This window comes from Eumetopias jubatus, unplaced genomic scaffold, assembly GCF_037043125.1.
Source record: "Eumetopias jubatus isolate StellerSeaLion01/CBP00866 unplaced genomic scaffold, mEumJub1_p1.0 scaffold_12, whole genome shotgun sequence".
Lineage (NCBI taxonomy): Eukaryota > Metazoa > Chordata > Mammalia > Carnivora > Otariidae > Eumetopias > Eumetopias jubatus.
In genome coordinates, this window is record NW_028274818.1 from 56881426 (window position 1) to 56903227 (window position 21802).

The 21802-nt window shown below is 39.7% G+C and overlaps 1 protein-coding gene across 4 annotated transcripts in view; it reads left to right on the forward strand.

The window, feature by feature from the left end:
* Positions 1 to 21802, forward strand: part of F5 (coagulation factor V) — a 77959-nt gene that overhangs the window by 49746 nt on the left and 6411 nt on the right. The window contains exons 14-25 of one of the 4 annotated variants that reach the window (XR_015766502.1): positions 1787 to 1949; positions 2719 to 2955; positions 3794 to 4007; positions 5933 to 6112; positions 8029 to 8145; positions 9069 to 9140; positions 10065 to 10168; positions 10636 to 10791; positions 12997 to 13141; positions 14870 to 15021; positions 17765 to 17947; positions 19857 to 21069. Coding sequence is in view for 2 of the 4 variants with exons in the window: in XM_028122996.2 (XP_027978797.2) it covers positions 1787 to 1949; positions 2719 to 2955; positions 3794 to 4007; positions 5933 to 6112; positions 8029 to 8145; positions 9069 to 9140; positions 10065 to 10168; positions 10636 to 10791; positions 12997 to 13141; positions 14870 to 15021; positions 17765 to 17947; positions 19857 to 20003 (1870 nt within the window). In the remaining 2 variants the exon portion in view is untranslated. Of the gene's footprint in view, positions 1 to 1786; positions 1950 to 2718; positions 2956 to 3793; positions 4008 to 5932; positions 6113 to 8028; positions 8146 to 9068; positions 9141 to 10064; positions 10169 to 10635; positions 10792 to 12996; positions 13142 to 13592; positions 13826 to 14869; positions 15028 to 17764; positions 17948 to 19856; positions 21599 to 21802 lie in introns of those variants that run through there. The other 3 variants (XM_028122996.2, XR_003612282.2, XM_028122997.2) reach the window with 3 other exon arrangements.

Below are 21802 nucleotides of genomic sequence, written 5' to 3' on the forward strand. Positions count from 1 at the left end.
AACATTTCAGGGTTCCAGCCACTCTTCAACCATAAAGTTGAAGGAGTTCATGCAATTTTATAAGTGGCCTAACTTACAACAGAGAGTTTCCAAGGGATCCATAGACATTTTTAAAAGAGTTTTCAATTCAATTCTGCTTAAGAATGGAAAGCCATAATGGGCTGGACTCTGTATTCTGGGATGACAATACAGAGAAAGAAGAGAGGGAGGGACAAGGGGCAAGGCTTAGTCAGCTACAGAGTCTCAGGGACACAGCATGGTGACCATGCTTAAACTGTCTAAATATAAGACACAGCTTTTATAAAAGCTAACGGTTACACTAAAAATAAAAACCAAAGTATAATTAGAGTAAGCAAACACAATGCATGGTATGGCTTACAGACAAAAAAAAATTATTTCATTAATCTGATGTCTGGCATTTCCGTATTAGAACTCTGTTAGTTTAAAACACATTTTCAGGATATGTGGGTGGCTCAGTTGGTTAAACTTACAACTCTTGATTTCGGCTCAGGTCATGATGTCAGGGTTGTGAGATTGAGACCCACGTCGGGCTCCATGCTGGGCATGGAACCTGCTTAAGATTCTCTCTCTCTCCCTCTGCTCTTCCTCCCACCCCCTCCCCCCAAAATAATTAAAAAACACATTTTCCTATGACTTCCTATTTAAATGTAGCACCCATTGCTATATGAGAATAAATAGTTTATCTAGGGATTTCTAGAGGCCCTGAAGGAGTAAGATTAAGGGCCTTTCCAAAGTGGAAAGGGATGGAACCAGTTCCTTCAAAATCTTATATACCATTACAGATATGCAACCCATGTCTACGGCAGTCAAAGTTGCTTTACTTGTCCCCATGTGTTCTGTGAAACTGTGTTTGCTTAGTGTCTGGAAGGATGGGGTCAGTAGGGTAGGAACACTGGAAAGAAGGCAAAATGGGTTTCTCTGTTGATGGCTCATGGTGCATAACAAATACTATGAGACTGATGGATGAGCTTTTGGCCTGTTTCCATAGGCTCGGGAAATTTAGGAGTCGGTGAGAAAATATGATGTGCTCCGGCCCCAGACTGAACTGGTGAATTACACAAGGAACAATGTCATTTTAAAAAAGGAAATGAGAAAAGAATGGCTACTTTCAGAGTATAAAACCCCCAGCCATCTAGTGGCCTTCACAGGGGTGACCATTGATACCTGACAGCCCCAAGCCCTGGCACTATCCAATTGCATGGCTTTGTCTGCGTCTGATATTTAAAATCTGCTATGTGATATATGATTATATTTGTTCATTAATGCATTAAACAAAAATCTACCAAGTGCCTACTATGTGCCAGATAACTGGCTAGGTACTAAAAATAAAAGAATGAGCAAATTAGGCCTGATCCCTGACCTCATGGGGTTTTCACTCTAGTATTAGAGTCAGATTCGAATAGATAACCTCACAAATAAATGACACATAATTTACTCTATCTATTAGAGAAATATAAGACTACTACAGGAATATACTATATATACTATAGCAACACTATGGAAACTTAAGGAATAATATAGAGAGATTTGACATATAAACATTTATAGGAGGACTTACCTAAGAAATGATATGTGAGCTCGGATCTGAAGGATATTTACTGGCTTAAGTTTTTACTTAGTCATATTTTCATTCATTTGTTCTTCAAGTACCAATTAAATATTCATGCTAGATATTATACTCAGAAACAGGGATAATTCCCCCAATTTCTTTAAGTGGTCTTTCATTTGTTCTTTTAAACAAATAGTATTCTTATTATTATTTCAGTGAAGACATTGATGATGTTCCAGAGAATACCATATACAAGAAAGTAGTCTTTCGAAAGTACCTCGATAGCACTTTTACCAAACGTGATCCTTTGGGGGAGTATGAAGAGCATCTCGGCATTCTTGGTCCTATTATTAGAGCTGAAGTGGATGATGTCATCCAAGTAAGTCATTTTTTGAGCATTGCTAAGATCATCAGAGGAATTTCCACAAGCACCAGAGGGCTGTAACAGTGAAAGGGACAGGAGGGCTATAGGTAATTTATTTTCCAAAATTAACAAATAATTACACTTCTTTTCAGAGACTGCTTGCCAAGTAATTAGATAATCTTCAAAAACAATGATCTCGAAAGAAAAGAAAAGAAAAAAAGATCTCATGAATTTATTTCTTCCTCTCCTGAGCTCCTGTTCATTCCATAAAGGCCAATTCTGTTTTCCCCAAGAAACTTTCTTTACTACCCCATCTTCTCCTGCACATTCAATTGTATTGCTCCTTTCAGGCATTCCCATCTAACCCCATTCATACTTTGTTTATGCAATTTTGGTCTCCAGGTTTTTAACTTGAATCCACATGTGCAGGTGTCTCTTCATCAGGAGGCTGGAAACGTATTGTGAGCAAGACCCAAAGCTCATTCATCTTCAAATCTACAGCACCTGCTGTGATCATTTCCTTTGTGCCTAATGTCAATACTTTTGCTTTGAGCCTAAGAACAAACATGTTTTGGTGTTTCTAGGGTAAACTACTTGGGCCCTAGCTCACAGGATGTAGTAAAAATTCGATGAAGTAATATATACGTTACTTTGTACTTGTACGCAATTAATATATCTCACTGTATATATATCTAGGTCTCATTTAATAATTAACCATCTACTTTGGCATATAATTTGGATTTTGCTGGACTTAAGTACATTTGTGGATCATTCTTTGTTCTAGGTTCGTTTTAAAAATTTAGCATCCAGACCATATTCTCTTCATGCCCATGGGCTTTCCTACGAAAAATCATCAGAGGGAAAGACTTATGAAGATGACTCTCCTGAATGGTTTAAGGAAGATAATGCTGTTCAGCCCAACAGCAGTTATACATATGTATGGCATGCCACCACTCGATCTGGGCCGGAAAATCCTGGTTCTGCCTGCCGGGCTTGGGCCTACTACTCAGCAGTAAACCCAGTGGGTACATCCACTGAAAGTTTTTGTCATTCCCCTAACCTCATAACCTGAGTCCACCAGACGGAAGGGTCAAGATGATTTCTCATTAAATGTCTTTCTTTCCATGAGGGATGTATAAGGATTGTGGTCAACAGTCTATAGCAACTTGTCTTCACATGACCATGAGAGAGAAGCATGTGCTCAGTGGTGAGGAGTGAGGGGTACTGAAGTGGTTGACCCCAGTCAGAGTGACTACCTTTGCAGAGGGAAGACATTTTTTTCAATTTCCTTGAGCAAGTATTAGCTTTCTTTTGCTCCTTGTGAGAGAGCTGCAAAGTCAAGATGCCTTCGTTTTGGGCATGGTAGAGAGAGAGCACAGACTTCGATTTCAATCGCTATCCTGTCACTTACTGTGTGGGCCTGAGAAAGTTACTTGACCTCTCTCAGCCTCAGTTTCTAAAGTTAAAAATGAGAAAACAGTAGGCACTTGGTAATATTTGTTTAATAAGTGAGCTTATTTTTATTATGCAAGATTGTTGTCTGAATTAAAGAAGATACTACCAGCAAAATATTTACTATAATAGTAGATGCTCAATAAATAGTAATTATAATAGTATTGATATTGTCATTAACATTATCATTACTGCCATGCTGAGATAAAGGACTAATCAGAGGAAGGGATGATGAGTGCCACAGAATCAGATGATCAGATGATACCCAGGCTTAGTAAGCTCTTCATTTATAATCTTCAAATTCAGAGCCCCTGAGGTTTCCTTTTCTATATAATCAGTGATTGTCAGTAGGGCAAAGGAAATTCCGAGAAAGAAAATCTGTGCATTTTGCTCCTACTGTCTTCCAGGAAAAAGATATCCATTCTGGCTTGATAGGTCCCCTTCTGATCTGTCAAAAAGGAGTACTTGATAAGAGCAACACGCCAATGGATATGAGAGAATTCATCTTACTTTTTATGGTCTTTGATGAAAAGAAGAGCTGGTATTATGAAAAGAAGGCCCAGTCTACAAGGTCTTGGAGACTTGCATCCACAGAAGGAAAAAACTCCCATGAGTTTCATGGTATTTTCCTCTGACTTTGATCTAATCTCTGAACTAAATCACACAGGGTGACCATGATTCTTGCCCTAGGTCTTCATAAGATTAGACAGGAGGTGCTTCTGAAGAATCAGGAGCTACGACCCACACCAGGTCCTTAAATGTCTGAGGGCTGATGTTGCCCAACAGGTGGTGCTGCACATATAGGAGCTAGAGAAGGTCTGAAAGAGAGCACAGTAGCCTGCTGCAGAACAAACCCAACCAACCAACCAACCAACAAAAAGCCAGTGTGCGGCAGCTGGTAGCATGAATCAAAAAGGAATTGGCATTACTCTGCAATATAAACAGTTAATAAACCTGTTCCGTGATCGCTAAAGGAACGATTGTTTGTCTAGAAGAAGTGATCATCCCTGTATACTTTCTAAAGAAGAATGACGGTGGCAGTTCCAGCTGTCAGCAGTTCTCAGGTGGCATCCGAAGCATCTAGAACAAAACAAGATAGGACACTGGGTAGTTGGGTGATAGGAGAATCATGGCAACGGAGCATCTTTTGGGGGGGTGGGGGGTGAAACATAGGTACACTGAACTCCATTTCTAGGCTTTTCAGCCCAGGGCACTTGGTCTCAGGGGTGGGAAGCACACTTTTCTGAAAACCTCCCAACCTAGTGAGAAAGTGTAGCCCCAGAATCAGATAGGCTTCTCTCTTGGCTATCCCATTACTTCTGAGTACCCTTGAGCTACTGCTTCCCAATTCCTCAAAGAAAAAGTAAAATGCACCGGATATAGCTTAGTTTTAAATGTACGGTAGTTGAAGTCTCTGTAATTAGGTAATCCCCATGGTGTAGTATTTATCAGGGTACCTGCTGAGCAGACCACCTGACTTCCCAGCCTCAAACTCAGCACCTGGCCTTTGCAGTATGTGTTCAGTAATTGTGTGTTGAATTAGTGAATAAATGAATGAATCCTATCACTCAGTTCAATTTATCAAATGTTTACTGAGCACCTGCTATGTTGAGAGTCTTCATTCCATATCCTAATGAGTTAGCAATGCTGACCTAAGAATCACTTGAGATCCATTTCCTGCCCAGATGAGGGAGTAAGGACTGGTGTTAGGAGTGGGAAGACAGGTGCTCTCATACCTAATGTAACCTTGAGGGTGCGAAGATGATCTCAACTCCCCTCCCTCCCCAAATTCACTTGCTCAGTTCCTGAAACTCCATAGTAGTTCTTTTAACTTTAGAATAACATTACTAATAAAAACTTCACTCACTTCAATCTCAGTTAAATGCATCGTAGCCCAAAGCTATATCATTAACATTTTGTATTATTTTTTAAGGTGATTAAGTTTGTCAGGTGATTTAAACACACACACACACACACAGACACACACACACACACAGACACACACACACACACACACACGTTTCACTGAGTGGAGAGTGGATGAAGCCTGAGAACCCTAGACGTTTAAGCTGGGAAGGGGACAGAGGAGCTATATCATAAAATGAGAGAATAAACATGAACCTCGGTCATCTGCCTTCCTAATTTTGCCTAGAACTATCTCTGAATTTAGTAGGCCTCTGGGTGATGTGTTATGTACCCCCTCACACTCTTTCCTCTAACCACTGGAGTTTACTTATCTGGCTCATATCAGTCTTTCTGTTTCTGTAGCACAGGAAAATCCATACTATAAATGTCAAGGATAAGTGAGTGAAGCAGAGAGAAGGGGGAGTGTGAGGTGCGTGGTGGAGAGTGGTAAATTCTGTGGGAAACTGCTGTAGGCTGGCGTGAGGTTTAGCCTTTCACTCATATCAGAACACCCTGGGGTCCTTACTATATGCCTGGGCAGGCGGAGTGATAGGAAGATGGGTGGTAAGGTGGGATGCCTCAGACCTCTTTAGCAGCCTCTCTGCAGATTTCTAATTGATTGCAACTTTCTGTCCTTTCAGCCATTAATGGAATGATCTACAACTTGCCTGGCCTGAGAATGTACGAGCAAGAATGGGTGAGGTTGCATCTGCTGAACATGGGCAGCTCCCGAGACATTCATGTGGTTCACTTTCATGGCCAGACCCTGCTGGAAAATGGCACTCAACAGCACCAGCTCGGGGTCTGGCCCCTGCTGCCTGGTAAAGATCTGCACAATGAAAAGAGATCCCTGCTGAAAAATGGCTAGAGAAGGCAATCTGGGCAACTGTCACTGTCCCTCATTCCCTCCTATGCATTTACTTCTTAAGGGTTGGACATGGTTTCTGGCATAGATCCTGAGCAGAGACATATCCCCAAACTGCATACAGAGTACAGAAAAGTCTGCTAATATATCCACTCTTTGCAGCACCACACAGGCTACATGTGGGTCTCAACTCAGTTCTACAGAGATGCTATGTCTAATGCAGTTTTTCCCAAGCCACTGTGTGTCACGTAGGCCAGGTCTTAAACAGATTATAAAAATGAATCCCACAGGGCTCAGGCAGCTAAGGCTTTCTGTTGGGAAGGAGATTAAAAACTTACTAGGGTTTTGGGATTCTTGAATTCTTGAACTCTATTCCTCACACTCTCACTTTGATACCTTTGGGCAAGTGACTACAGGAATCTTAATCTTAAACTGACTCATGAGGCTATTTGAAGAGGAAAAAAGGTGTTTTTTTTTTTTTTAATGATTATAAAAGCTAAAGGATAAGAGGGGTATTTAGAACTTTTCATGTACAAAATAATGAAAAGGTTTAAACAAACCAGCCATCACAAAGGATTTTTATGTGCCAGCAAGTTGTTTGTAGGTGTATCTGTGTGTGGTAGGTGTGTGGGTAGGGTTATGAGTACTAGGTGCTGCTGATTCTCAAACTGTAACGGGCATAGTAAAATTCTAGGAAGCTGGTTAAAATGCAAAGGCTAAGGCAGAGATTTTGCTTTCAGAGACTCTGATCTGGTAGATCTTGGGATCTTCGGCAGGTGCCAGGGACTCTGCATTTTTAACAAGCAGCCTACTTTCCACAAACACTCTGAGAAGCTAATGAAGGCAGTCAGTCCCTCGCCACTTTGAATGGAGAAGTTGCTATGTGAGTCAGCCTTAGAAGGGCACAGCAGTCCAAATGGGACTGGTTTGGTTAAGAAGGAGGAAAGGGTGTTCTTGTTTGTTTATTCAGAGCTGTGGCTCATTAATAAAGCTATAAAGACTCACTCTCTTAAAATCAGAGACAAGAGGGGATAAGGTAAACTTATTCCTTACTTTTCACCAAATGTAAATTGCCAGATCAGTCCTCCTGTCCATGAGCCTGTGGGAAACACTGAGAAGCTAGAATTGGCTGGCCCATCCAAATCTTCAAATCTAAATTATCTGTATTGGAGGGAGTGGAAGGCTGCAATCTTTTTAGTGTGCTAAAGGAGGATGACCATCAGCTATTAATTTTCACTCACAATCTGGAAAACAGACATGAATTACAGTCAGCAGAATTTAAGTATTAACTGGCAATGGGTAGCATTAAATATCAGAATGGATAATCAGAGGTTTCAGAAATGTCATTCTTTCAGTGATTTTCTGAAACAATTTAGGTGCATCTCTATCCAAATATGTAGACTTAATAGAAAATTTGCAAACATGGGAGAAGGATGTTTGATTTTAATTTTCTTATTAAAAAAAAAAGAAAAACCAAAGAAATGAAAGGAGAGAAAGGAAACTTGTACAGTATTCTTGAGGTCCAGTGATGAGTCATTCAAGGTCATTTTCAACCTTAGGACTCAGAAGCTGTGCTGTGTATGGGTTAGCTTGTAACATTATATATAGATAACTGAAAGTTTCTTTTTAGTAAGGGATGTTAGAGATTTTTTTAAGTCCCTGGGCAATTTATTTTTACTAACGTGTATGTGTGTCACTGCTTTGTTTTGTTTTTCTGTTTGTTACACCTCTAGTCCTGCCTAAGAGAAATGGATCATTCTTAATTTCTTTTCTAAAGCCTCTTGTGATGCAGGGATTTAGGATTCTTTGATAGCTGTCAATTAATATTGTTAATTTGGGGTGTGTAATGTTGTCCTTCACTCTCTATTTTAGGTTCATTTAAAACTCTTGAAATGAAGCCATCAAAATCTGGCTGGTGGCTCCTCAACACAGAGGTGGGAGAAAACCAGAGAGCAGGGATGCAAACACCATTTCTCATCATAGACAGAGGTACCATCCAAGAGCCACGTGATGTTTTCAGCAGGAGGGTCCCTGCTGGAACATCACTAACTCTTAGGTTGGAAATATTGAACTCTGGGAACTCTGCATGACAGAGGGAGAATGTGTACCAGTAACTGCTTTTATTCTGACCCATCGTCAGATTGTGCCACAAACATCAATCTCCTAGGAAACTTAAACCATATATTTCAGCCCAAAGGCATTCTTCTTAGTTGGGGAACCAATATAAAGTGTCTTCCTTCATAATGTGTGATTTGTGGGAAAGTGAATGTACGAAATTTTCCAGACTCCTTGAGTAGAGGAGGAAAAAGATACCAGGAATTCAACAATGACTAGGATAGTCTCTGAACTTGGCATTTCAGTATTTGAGAAATCATTCCCATCTGCCCATCTGCCCAGCCAGCCAGGCAGCATTTATTAAGTACTTGTTGAGTACCAAGCACTGTGTTGACATCCAGATATCTCAGTGGCTGGCATTTTCTTTTGTGATCAGAATGTAAATAACTCTGTAACTTTCAGGTCAACTTTTGGGAACATAGACTTAAAAGGGGTAATACTTAATGTTGTAAAATGGCTTATTTTAAGATACAAGCAGATGGAAATCTGTTTAAAACTAATTGAATTTCGGGATTTCCATGGTTTTCCTCTAGGGTATCACTATTTCTGGTAAAGACTAGCACCAGTCTTGCTAGTACATTTACCATTTTATGATCAGACATATTTAAGTCGGTGCCACATAAGGTAGGTGAAACTATCGAATTACTGACTCACCAGAGGTATGATCTCTAGCCATGCAGCTTTTACGTTGTTATATGTATTTTCTAAGCAAAAATTATTCATTGCTCTGTTTGTGTGTGTGTTTTGTTTTTGTTGTTGTTGTTGTTTTGTTTTTGTTTTTGTTTTTTGTTTTTTAGAATGTAAGATGCCAATGGGACTAAGTAATGGTATCATAGCTGATTCACAGATCAAAGCTTCTGAGCATTTGGGTAAGTAATAGCATCATAGCCTTTGGAAGCCATCTCCTACAGTTGTGCAGTATACAGCCTGAAAAACAACCCATGACAACCCTACCTGTTCAATCTATGGATCATTGCTCCTCTCTGGGCTTTTCTCTACCACATGGTAAAGTAGCTCCATCTTGAGGTGCTCATCTGGTAAAGGAAGGAGCAATATGACAGGTGCTAAAACCTGTTGGCATTCCTTTATCACTGCCACCCTCTCTGGTGTATAATGTTCACAAAGAGTCTGTCCCAAGGAAGACCAAGAGCTAGGGCTCCTCAGAATTTCTGAGGCAGTCCAACCTCTCAGCAGAGATTGAGCAAGGAGGGGATCCCTTACTCCTACAACTATGTACCCGTTTCCAAAACTCTCCCCATTCATCCCCATTCCAGGTTTGATCACAAACATAATATTCTAGCCAGATTCACAAGGTCTTATTGGCCAGATACTAACTATTCTCCTGATTAATAGGGCTCTTTGTTGTGCCAACCATTCCTCTATTCAAGAAAGTTTGCTGAAAAAAAAAAAAAACCTAAGCCCAAGAGGTCAGTTGCAAGGGATCATGAGGCTCCCATAATCCCTCCCACATCCTCCCCTTAGGCAAGCACACTCAGCAGCAACCACATCAACATAACTGAGAAAAGATAAACATAACCTGTATGCAAGAAAGGGGGTGGGTGGTGGTTGACAGCTGACCAAGCACAGACCTGAAGCCAGGAATATTTCGTCATCATGAACTGATTTAGTAGCTGAGGTCCGTGTCAGCTGCCTGGTCTCCTAACTTCAATAGAAGCTCCTGCAGAGATCTGGTTTTCCACTGGGACTAAACTTACTTGGGAAATTGCTAGTTATATGTTTTGGGGTTTTTTTTTTTTTAATTCAGAATAAATTTTTTTCTTTTTTGGATTTAGGTTATTGGGAGCCCAAATTAGCAAGATTAAACAATGGTGGGTCATATAATGCTTGGATCACAGAAAAACCTTCAACAGACCTTGAGTCTAAACCTTGGATCCAGGTATATCTTATTAACCTGATAATATTTACAGTACCATAATAATAAAATGACAGTGATTTAATAATTTCTCTTTGTTGTTCTTGCAATGTTCTAGGCACTATCCTAAGTACTTTACTTACTCAAAAATGAACCCTATGAGATTAGTTCTGGTAACAGCCTAGATATCCTTTGTACAGATGATAAAAACTAAGGCACAGAGGGACTAATTAAGTGCCGAAAGTCAGGCACAGCTAGGAAGTGGCTGAACTTGGATTCAAGTCCAGGTACAGCTAGGAAGTGGCTGAACTTGGATTCAAGTCCAGGTACTCTGCTCACATATGGATTTGTATCTAGCCATTTGATTAGTACTTAGACCTTAGGTGCTGGCTGTTTAGTTCTAAAGAATGCTGGTTACACAGTGAATTAAGGAAGGCAGTGTGTGACTTGTTGACAAGGACAGTCTGTGCAATGGCTTTGCTATATTGCAGGTAGACATGCAGAAGGAAGTCGTATTCACAGGGATCCAGACTCAAGGTGCCAGACAGTATCTGAAGTCCTACTACACCACAGAGTTCTCTGTGGCATACAGCTCTGACCGGACAAACTGGCAGATCTTCAAAGGGAACAGCACAAGGAATGTGATGGTCTGTGTGCCTTGTTTCTTTCTGAGTCTCAAGACTCACCCTAGGCTCACCAGGTTGCAATGACTATGCCTATCATTATGTCTTTTTAAAAAATACCTTTCTGGGTGGTTGAAATACAAATGGTTTTCTTAGGGCCTTATGAATGAAAGTTGTACAATGATAGGCCAGTTTTTATAAATTAAAGGGATAAGCCTGACTTATGACACTTCAAAACTCCACCAAAAATCACTTTTTGATCAAACTAAATACCCAGAGTTCTCTGATTGGCAGATGGTGGACGGCAGAGTCTTGTGCCTTAAGGGGCTCATGCTAAAAACTGGCCTCTAAGAGTTTTGATTATACTAACTTTGACATTTTATTTTGTTCTTTGTTTCAGTGTACCTGAAGGAAATGGCAGTGTTAATACCAGTTATGTGCTGAGCAGTGTGCTTTTCAGACTTTTTTTTTTTTTTTTTTTTTCCCTGCCCTGACTGAGGAGTGACAATCCCCTGTTGGGTCTTTCTGAGACTCAGCCAGGATTATTCCCAAAAACCCATGTGTACTAGCCCTAACTCCTCTTCCTCCCTAATCCCCTTTCCAAAGAGAGCTATCAGAATGTAAGGAGTCAGTCTGCCATTATTACAACTGATAACTTTCAATCTGTTTCATTTTTTCCTATAAATCATTTACTATTTTACTAGTTTCTGTATTAGCATTAGCTATCTCTAGTAATAAATTATTTGCACTATACCTTAGAATAGATCACGAAAATCTCAAATTGTAGCCCTTACTAATCAGTCTTGGAGAGAGAACACAGATTACAGTTAGAGTTCATACCTTCAAGACTTTTGCACTTATATTCATGAGGAATATTGGTGTGTAGTTTTTTTTTTTTGTATTTTTTCTGGTTTTGATATCAGAGTAATACTGGCTTCATGAAATAATTTGGGAAGCATGCTCTTCTGTTTTCTGGGAGAGATTTTCTAGAATCGGTGTTAATTCTTTAAATATTTGTAGAATTCACCGGAGAAACTATGTGGGCCTAGAGATTTCTTTTCCAGGAACTTTTAAATTACAAATACAATTTCTTTAATAGTTACTGGCTGTTCACATTATCTATTTCCTATTGGATAAGTTGAGATCATGTTTTTCTAATTGATCCATTTCCTCTAAGCTGTTAAATTTTTGTGCATAGAATTGTTTGTAGTATTCTCTTAGGCTTTTGATGTCTGCAGGGTCTACAGTGATATTGATATTAGTGAATGTGCATCTCTTCTCTTTTTGCTTTGTCATTCTTGCTAGATATTTGCCTTTTTTAAAAATCTTTTCAAAGAACTGGATCTGTTTCATTGTTTTTATCTATTATTTTTCTAGTTTTCAGTCTTGTGCTCTTATTTTCTGTCTTAGCTGGCACTTTCTGACACTGGTCTGGCAAGGAAAGGGGCTGGGGCACACCTCATCACTGCCAGGTGGACTTCGAAGTCCAGGTTCCCCAATGAAGGAGGACCGCTCCTCTTTGCTGTTGGGTGGGAATGGGAGAGTCTCCACTGATACTATAGTGGTGGGAGCCTTATTAGGAGCTGGTGGGGATGAAAGTCCTGGGTTCCTATTTGGCCTTCTCTAACACAATCCCAGTGAGGGTGTTGGGGTGTCTTGTTACAGTCTTATGAGGATGGAAGTCTAGGCTCCCCACTTGGCCTTTGCTGTTCTGGGTGGAGGAGGGGCCACAGTGTTTTCTATGATGTTTAGCTAGAAGTAGAGCAATTACTGTCTGAAAGTTCTGTCTTGCTAGACTGCCCTTTCCTGGTCCTGTGGCTAAAGAAAGGAGGTTTTCGCCAGAGCTTTTTTTTTTTTTTTTGTCTATACCCAGTGGTGTTTCCTGGTTGCTGGCTTCTTCACTTCCGAATCTGGGATATATGAGACAAAAATAAAACCCAGGGAGCCCACTACCATGTTGTTCCTTGGGTCCCAAGAACCCTAACCCATCTGCCTTCTCTTCATCTTTCAGTGGCTTCCTGTTTTAGTTGTACTTAGCAGGAGGAACAAGGCAAAGTACATCTACACCATCTTCCTGAAATGAAAGTATCTCCAGTTACTTAAGACCAAGTGATTTAATTCAGGCCACAGGAAAACTTAATATGACAATATTAAATTAAACTGAAACTTTATTATAAAATCACTTTATAAAGAATTGTTCCATAACTAAGCTTTCCTCTTTTCCTCTAGTATTTTGACGGCAATTCGGATGCCTCTACAATAAAAGAGAATCAGTTTGACCCACCTATTGTGGCTAGATATATTAGGATCTCTCCAACTAGATCCTATAATAGACCTGCCCTTCGATTGGAGCTGCAAGGTTGTGAGGTTAACGGTAAGAAACGAAGATGCATTATTGTCTCGCTGCCTCATAGAGAATCAAGCTTTAGTAGATACGGAAGAATGGGTAGAATTATTAGTTCTCTTCAATCACAGAGGTGCCTAGAAAAACCTTGGTGAAACAGGTCCTGCTCAGGTAAACTGCTCATTTACATTGTGACCTGGACTAAGACTGTTCTACCAGCCAGCAGGCAGGCACATCTCCGAACAGTGCCAGGATGGCGTGGGCCCTCCAAGGAAAGGCCCTAGCTTCGAATAACGGCCATTGGCCCATTGCAATAAGAACTAAGATTCAGACTAGGCCCGACTCTTCTGAAGTCCAAAAGGTCACACTCAGGCTTTAATGTAATGAACGTATCTAGCAACATTACTGGCATGTATTAGATGTTCAGTGAATGTTTTTGAAATCTAAACTGCTTACCAACTTCCTGAAACTTTTTTTTAAGATTTATTTATTCATTAGAGAGAGAGAGAGAGCTGACGGGGAGGGGCAGAGGGAGAGGGAAAGAGAGAATCTCAAGCAGACTCCCTGCTCAGCACAAACCCCGAAGTAGGGCTCGATTCACGACCCTGAGCTCGAATCAAGAGTTGGATGCTTAACCAGCTGAGCCACCCAGGCGCCCCCCCAGTTTCCTGAAGCTTTGATTGAACTCTGCATTCCGTTTGGCACTCTATGAAGGTACTCAAACTTTTTCTATGTAAGCTGCTGTTTTTCAGGGGATATAACGTGACCTATGGTATAAATAAATCCAGGTAATCATAAATGGCCAGAATAAAATTCTAATATGTAGAACAAAGAGTCACTGTTTTTTTCTTTATATGGTATGTGATGTAAATGGTAGTTTGTTCAGATCAGAGAGTCAAACTACTCTAAAATGTGACATTCAACTCTGTTAATCTCTTCAAAACATTTATTTTCCATTCAAGAAGCATTGCTTTTTTAAAAATCTCTTCATTTTCTTGATATAATCAGTATTAGCTGTAGGTTTTCTTTTTTTAAATCTTTTTTTCATGGAGAAAGATATCACTTCAAGAAAATGTCAGCATGATTTACCCCCAAGAACAAAGCATCACAGAGATGACGATGATGATGGGCAGTCGGCTGGGCTCACTCACTAGCTATGTTTCTCATATTCACAGACCAGCTTTGAGGGACTGACATGCAAGTGCACACCTTGGCAAAATTCTAAATGGTGCATAACATGAATCACCCTCAAAGGGTTGAAAATAAACTGTTGAATGTGACTACCGAGAGTCCACTGTATCTTCTTCTTTGTAGCATTTTTTAGAAAGAGAAATAGAATATATTCTCATATACATAGATACTGCAGGAGTATTTTCTACCTCAAAGAAAAGACAGAAGTTTCCATGCCTCTTTGGAGGAGGAAAATACGTTTAAATATTTAGAACATAGTGTTTGGGTATCAGACTTCCTGGGCTCCAATTTAGTTTCTGATTCTGCTAGCAGTGTTACTTCAGACAAGTTACTTTTTCTTGCTGTGCTTTTGTTTTTTCACTTATAAAATAGAGGCAATTAGGAGCATCAGGTAATACATGTAGAGCCTAAAAATAGGATTTGGCACTTGGGCAATAACATCATTGTTGGCAATGGCTGTTTTTGTTGTTACTTAGTAGTGATATTTTTTCTTTTCTCCTCGCAGTGCAAACCACCATGCAGGGAAGGGGGTAGTGCATAATTAATCACATAATTTTCTCTTGACAGGATGCTCCACACCGCTGGGTATGGAAAGTGGAAAGATAGAAAACAAGCAAATCACAGCTTCCTCATTTAAAAAATCGTGGTGGGGAGATTACTGGGAACCCTTCCGTGCCCGTCTTAATGCCCAGGGTCGTGTAAATGCCTGGCAAGCCAAGGTAAAATCCGCCTATGAATGGAATTCTCTCAGCCGTCCAGAAGAAAGCAAGGGCCCTCACTACAGGAACCGTGGGGGTCCTGGGAAGTCAGAAAATAATCTCCCGTTTCAGCAGATTATGATCCTAGGTCTGAGAATCTAGGATATCTATTGACTTGATAACTTTAGCTCTGACTTTGGCTCAGAGAGGGTATTTTTCATCTCTGTGGTTCTTGGTCTAGTCTTGATTTTTATCAGGGGTGGGCAAATTTCTTCTGCAAAGGACCAGATAATAAATATTTTAGACTCTGTGAGCCATACATTCTCAGTCATAACTACTCAACTCTGCCATTGTAGCAGGAAAACAGTTATAAACAACACATAAATGAGCATGGCTGTGTTCCAATAAAACTTCATTTACAAAAACAGGCAGGGAGTCAAATATGGCCCTTGGGCTATAGTTTGCCAATTCCTAATTAAGACAACTTATATTAGTGATAAATGATTCAGATTTGCAGCACTTTTTTTTCACGTTTTAACAATACTTTTCTTTTTCTTAATAGTGCTATTTAAATTTGTTTTGTTCCCTTTTTTTGAGAACTTTGTGACATTCCTTTAGACACCTGGAGGCATGGCAAAATGCGGCAAAACCAGGGTTTATATAAATCAGTGGCCTAAGTTTAAGAAGCATCTTCCAGAGAGTCATAGTGCCCCTAATATTAACCCATTGGATATTCCAGTGACTTAGTTTTAGGGTAACAGTTAATAGTTGACTCATTTTTATTTCACTCTTCAACTGACTTGAAGAATCACAGTGGCATCAGAAATCAGAATGATTCTATCAGTCAACTTAACCCTTCCTTATTTTCTATCCTCCTATGTTTCTCCCTTAAGATACCTACATTCCAGTCCCCTGGACCCCTTAGAATTCCAGGTGCTAGCCATATGTTAGGCTGTCAGCACGCTAGTGGAGAAAACAGAAGAGCTTGGACCCCAAACAGATGGTCTTGGGAGACATCTGTGTCTCGAAACTCATTTCTGGTCCATCACAGACTCACGGAATGTAAGAACAGCAAGGGGTTTAAAAGCATCCGGTCCAGACTTTTCCTTTTAAGTTTAAACACAAAGAAGATTAAATCATTTTAGCTTAGTTTGGTGGCAGAATCAGGAAGCGCATTCTCCTGACGGTCAGCGGTCCTCCCACCATTTGAAGCCACTCAGACACCTCATGGTGCAATTTTGCGGAAGGGGAAACAGAGACCTAAAGAAGTTAAAATAATAAAAGTAATAATGTTATACTACATTACATTTATATAATTATATAAATAAAATAATTTAAAAAATGAAAGAAAAAGTTAAGGAGAAAGGATGTCATCCAATTTTTTTCCCAGATAACTCGTTAGATCTGCTCATGGTATAACTTTGTCACCCTACCCTGTATTTTACAGCTTTTTGAAAAATTTTGCTCTGTATACAATTTGCTCTTAGTCTTTGTGATATAATAATGGCTTCAAAGATGAAATACTAATTCTAATTTTTAATGCCATCATTTTAAATCTGGAATTCTAGATCAGAACTGTTTCACTTCATCTTCTATTAGAATCAGATATCTTTATAGGGTCTCTTTAGGGAGGGTAAAAAAAAGTCTCAGCCAGACTGAGAAAGGCACACATGCAAACTGAGGCATCTCTACCTCTTTTATACCTATAAAAAATTGTTATGTCTTCAAAACCCTCTAGCTCTCTACCTCTGTATCACTGGTACGACCTGGATTGGATACTATACAGCTTGAAGATACACTAAGAAACCACCAAATGTCACCAGAGGGTGTTACAAAATTAACAAAAATTAATTAATACAATAATTTTAATTCAATTAATTTGCTTTAAAAATACATATAGTATATGAATTATACATATATCTGTGTATCAGTATATACACATACATACATGTACACATAAGTGATGTTAAAGAAATACATCACTATTCCTTATTTCATATAGAACTGAATGAGACTATGGGGCATGATAAATCTCCCAAAGGTGAAAATTTGTCTCAGATTACTCCAAAACTCAGTTAGCCCTTCTGATCCTCTTTCTCCAAGTATGATTAGGCACTTCATTAGGCCAGAGACGGGACAGCTACCATACCATATCAAGTCATAGTCATGGCTTTATTAGGTCTCTCAAGTATTACATTTATTTGAAATATCAGAAAAGAAGAAATTGGACTACTTCCCCTGGTTGACATAAGCAAGGGAAAGAAAAGTGGAACTTTTTCTAAAATAAGTTAGAGAAAGGATACTATCCAATTCTTTCCCAGATAACCCATCAGCAATATCATCATGGCATTTAAACAAATTTGGTTAAGAGAAAAATATTTACAGATAATTTAGCAATCTAATATTTTTTTCTCAAGTACGATTCATTTATTTATTCATTCAAAAAATATTTGTTTAACACCAACTGTGTGCCATGCATTGGGCTAAGTACCTGAAAACAAAATACAGTAAATCCGTGCCTTCAAAGAGGGATACAAATAAGTAAACCATTATTGTACGATATATGAAATACTCTAGTAAAAGTTTATATATGTCTGAGACAGCAAACAAAAAGGAACAGGGAAGTCCTCTAGGAGACAGAGAATCCTAAGGGATGAGACAGAAAAGAGAGCCTTTTGAGGACTGCACATTTCTGAGTATCTTGGTCTAAAAAATTGAAGGTTTTAACATCTGCCTTATTCATGTGTCCTCATCATTTTCACAGGCAAACAACAACAAACAGTGGTTACAAATTGATCTGCTCAAAATCAAGAAAATAACTGCAATTGTAACACAGGGTTGCAAGTCTCTGTCCTCTGAAATGTACGTGAAGAGCTACACCATCCACTACAGTGATCAGGGAATGGAATGGAAGCCTTACAGGCAGAAATCCTCCATGGTGGACAAGGTACAGGGTGCTGTCATGGCAACAACAAAGCAATTCACAAACTGTTATGACGAGAGAAATGCCTTACATTTGCAAACAGCTCTTTGCATTTGACAAATATGCACTGACATGCGCCTCCTCCCTAAGAAGTCTGAACCCTCGCTCAGCAGGTAGCTCCTCTGGGGACAGAGACCATGCAGGTCATCTTTCCGCGGTGGCTGAGCCACCTGTGAAATAGTGAGAACCAAACACCAGGGGGCGGTGTGAAGCTTAATTAGCTCTGATTGAGAAAGATGGTAGCGTTGTCTTAGTCGGCTTGCACTGCTGTAACAAATGATCGTAGATGGAAGCAACAAACACTTCTTTCTCACGGTTCTGAAGGCTGGAATCCAAGAGCAGGGTGCCAGGATGGTTGGGTTCCCGGTGAGGGCTCTCTTCTTGGTTGTGTCCCCATATGACTTTCCTTGGTGCAGGAAGAGAGAGATCCCATGTCTCCTCTTGTTTTTATAAGTGTGTTAATCCCATCATGAGGGCCCCACCTTCACAGCCTACTCTAATCCTCATTACCTCCCAAAGGCCCCACCTCCTAATACTATCCCATTGGGGGTTAGTGTTTCCATGTATGATTTTGAGGGGGACACAAACGTGTAGTCCATAACAGGGGTCTAGAGAATCTTCCACTGTGAAATAACATCATATTAACATTATCTTGGGTAAACTTGTTATCTTTGAGACAGAATGAGAGAGAGAGAGAGAGCACATGAGAGGGGGGAGGGTCAGAGGGAGAAGCAGACTCCCTGCTGAGCAGGGAGCCTGATGCGGGACTTGATCCAGGGACTCCAGGATCATGACCTGAGCCGAAGGCAGTCGCTTAACCAACTGAGCCACCCAGGCGCCCCGGGTAAACTTGTTATCTTGACTGATCAAATACCCACGGCCATAAAGCTTTTTGTATCATGTTTTTAAGCAGAAGACAATTGTTATCTTAACTGATGAGGAAACTAATTTCCTGCAAGACGAAGTACCCTATTATACTCCTTAATTCCCAGTCACGTGTTTTTAAAATGCTACTAGGGCAAAACTAAGGAGATGAGCCCAATATTCCAGGAAGGGAAATCAGGCTGGAGCCAGTAAGAGGGGCCACATAGGAGAAGGGGATGACCTTTACCAAATGCTCATCATGCACTCAGACCTTATCTCGGTGAATGAATTTGAACCTCTCTCTCTTTTTAGTAAACTCCTGGGTTGTTTGGTTGGTTGGTTGGTTTGGCTGGTTTTATCTGTCACTGTACCAGGATGTCTTTATAGTTGGGTAAGTATCATTGTCATAAACAAATAGTGACTCAGCTGCTGCTGTGTTTAAATCCTGGGAAAACTGCTGCGGATGCAAAAAGGAAAAAAACCAAGTCATAAAACACAGTTCAATCGAGAATAGAAGGCATTTGCCAAAAAGAATAAGTAAAAACACATGGTTGCATTTTATTTTAAATGTTAGTGACAACTAACCATTATCTGTCACTTACAGTGCACTTGTCATATGTTTACATACTTAAAAAAAATCTTTATAACGATTTCTGTCAGGTAAACTTTTATTACCCCCATTTTGCCAGTGAGAATATAAGTCACCTGCCCAAAGTCACACAGCTACCAAGGGGCTAAGGGCAGAGATGGTTTCGAAGCTGCTTCATAGCACCCTGTCAGCTGCCAGACCTCTTTATTTTTCCGACTCAGATCATGGGTGAGATGGAATCCCTAAAGAGCTCTGTTAGACACGTGATCTCATAACTGACTGAAGATCATCTCTGATAACATTGTATGTGTTCCTTGATACCCTCAGCTGGAGCTAAAATTGCAAAAGAAAAAAAAATATCTGTAAGATTTTTATACCCATCATATCTCTATTAAAGATCTTACCATATTTTTCTTTCAGATTTTCAAAGGAAATAATAATATCAAAGGACACGTGAAGAACTTTTTCAACCCACCAATTATCTCCAGGTTTATCCGCATCATTCCTAAAACATGGAATCAAAGTATTGCACTTCGCTTGGAACTCTTTGGCTGTGATATTTACTAGAATTGAATATTCAAAGACATAGGAAGGACTCAAAGATATCAAGCCATTTGGAACGGGCAATGTATTTTATACTATTTTAAATGTTAATTTTCAGTATTTCCTTTTTTTATATTAGAGAATAAAATTTTATATATGAAACTTTCATAATGTAAACTCCTTGCCACAATTCAGTGAGATGATAACTATTAATTCTTCATTAATCTGAATATAGATGGGAATATATCAAGAACCAACAAGCAAATGGCTTCTTTCACAATGATTAAAAATGCTATGTAAAATAATATTTATGTAGTTGGCATGCTTCATTATAGTTCTTTTAAAACCTACACACACTAATAAAAGAGATATTACTTTTTAAAAAGCCATTTATAGACCTGGATAGCTTTCACTCCTACCTTAAAAAAAAAAAAATAACAACTGTGATTTCAGAGTAAAGGAAACAAGGTTTTAAATGGTTCATTTTTCTTGACGTGGCAAGAAAAAAAAAATCATACCATATGAAATAATGAGTGCTTAAAATACCCTGTCTTACCTATATGACAATGATTTTTCTGACCCTCTGTGAGTAAAGATACAGTCATCCCAGCTTGTGAATCTGGCCTGGTCTCCCTTGGCACCGATTTACTTATTGATGTTCTGAGTGAGGGGTCTTTAGACATGGAACACAACCCAAATAACCACGGAAGAAATGAACATGTAGCCTTGGCTTCATTCTAGTTGGCACTGCAATGGCATACTGTTTCAAAACTAGATTCACCTAAGGGAAAGCTAAAACCTGCAAAACAGCATTGGAACCATTGGCCCAAAGGCAACTGTTCCTGCTGAGACTGGCAAGCCTCTGAAACTCACCTTCAGTGCCCTTCTCTGCATGGCTCCAACCTCCTCTTCCGTCCTCAACAACTTCCTCTTTCCACGCTCCCTTCCCTGGGAACTTGGCATTCAATGATCCCATAGACGTTGTGAGACTGGGGAGCTTTCTGGCCTCCTTGAAGTCACATGGAACAGTCACTGGTGAAGCTATCTTTCTATGGAACAAACCACTCCAAATCTTAATGCTTAAAACAAGGTAATTCTCTCTCATGATTCTGTGGGTTAACTGGGCTCAGCTGGGTGGTTTTATGGCTGGCTTCATTTGGGGTCCCCAGTGAGGTTATAGTCAGACATGGCTCTAACCAGAGTCATCAGAAGGCTCAACGAGGTGTTGAAACAGCTGATTCTCTGTCACACTCCATGTGGTTTCTGGTCCTCTCCTCTTTACATGGCTTCCAAGTGGTCTATCCATTGGATGTCTCCAACAGGGGAGCTGGACTTCTTGTAAGGATTCAGCCTCTTCAAAGCAAGTGTTCACAATTTAGGAAGCAGAAAGCTAGGCCCAGAACTGGCACAGCCTCACTTTGGTTAACCCAAGTCACAGGTGCATCCCAAGGAGTATAATTCATTGGGACCATCTTTAGATACTGTCAGAGTTATCTATTGCGTCTGTGGGGGGGCTGAGTCCTGTGAATGTATATAGGAGCTTCAAATATCCACAAAACATTGGCTTTCATTATTTGTTCCCACCTTTATTGAAATACATTTGACAAGTAAAATCATAATGTATGTAAGTGTACAACTTGTTGATTTGGCATATGTATATGTTGTGAAAGTGTTCCCATTATCAAGTTAATTAATATGTCATCACCTCACGGTTACTTTTTTTTTTTTCATCAGAATGCTTAAGACCTACTATCTTAGCAAATTTCAAATACACAATACAGTATTAACAACTATAGTCCCTGTGCTATATATTAAATCCTCAG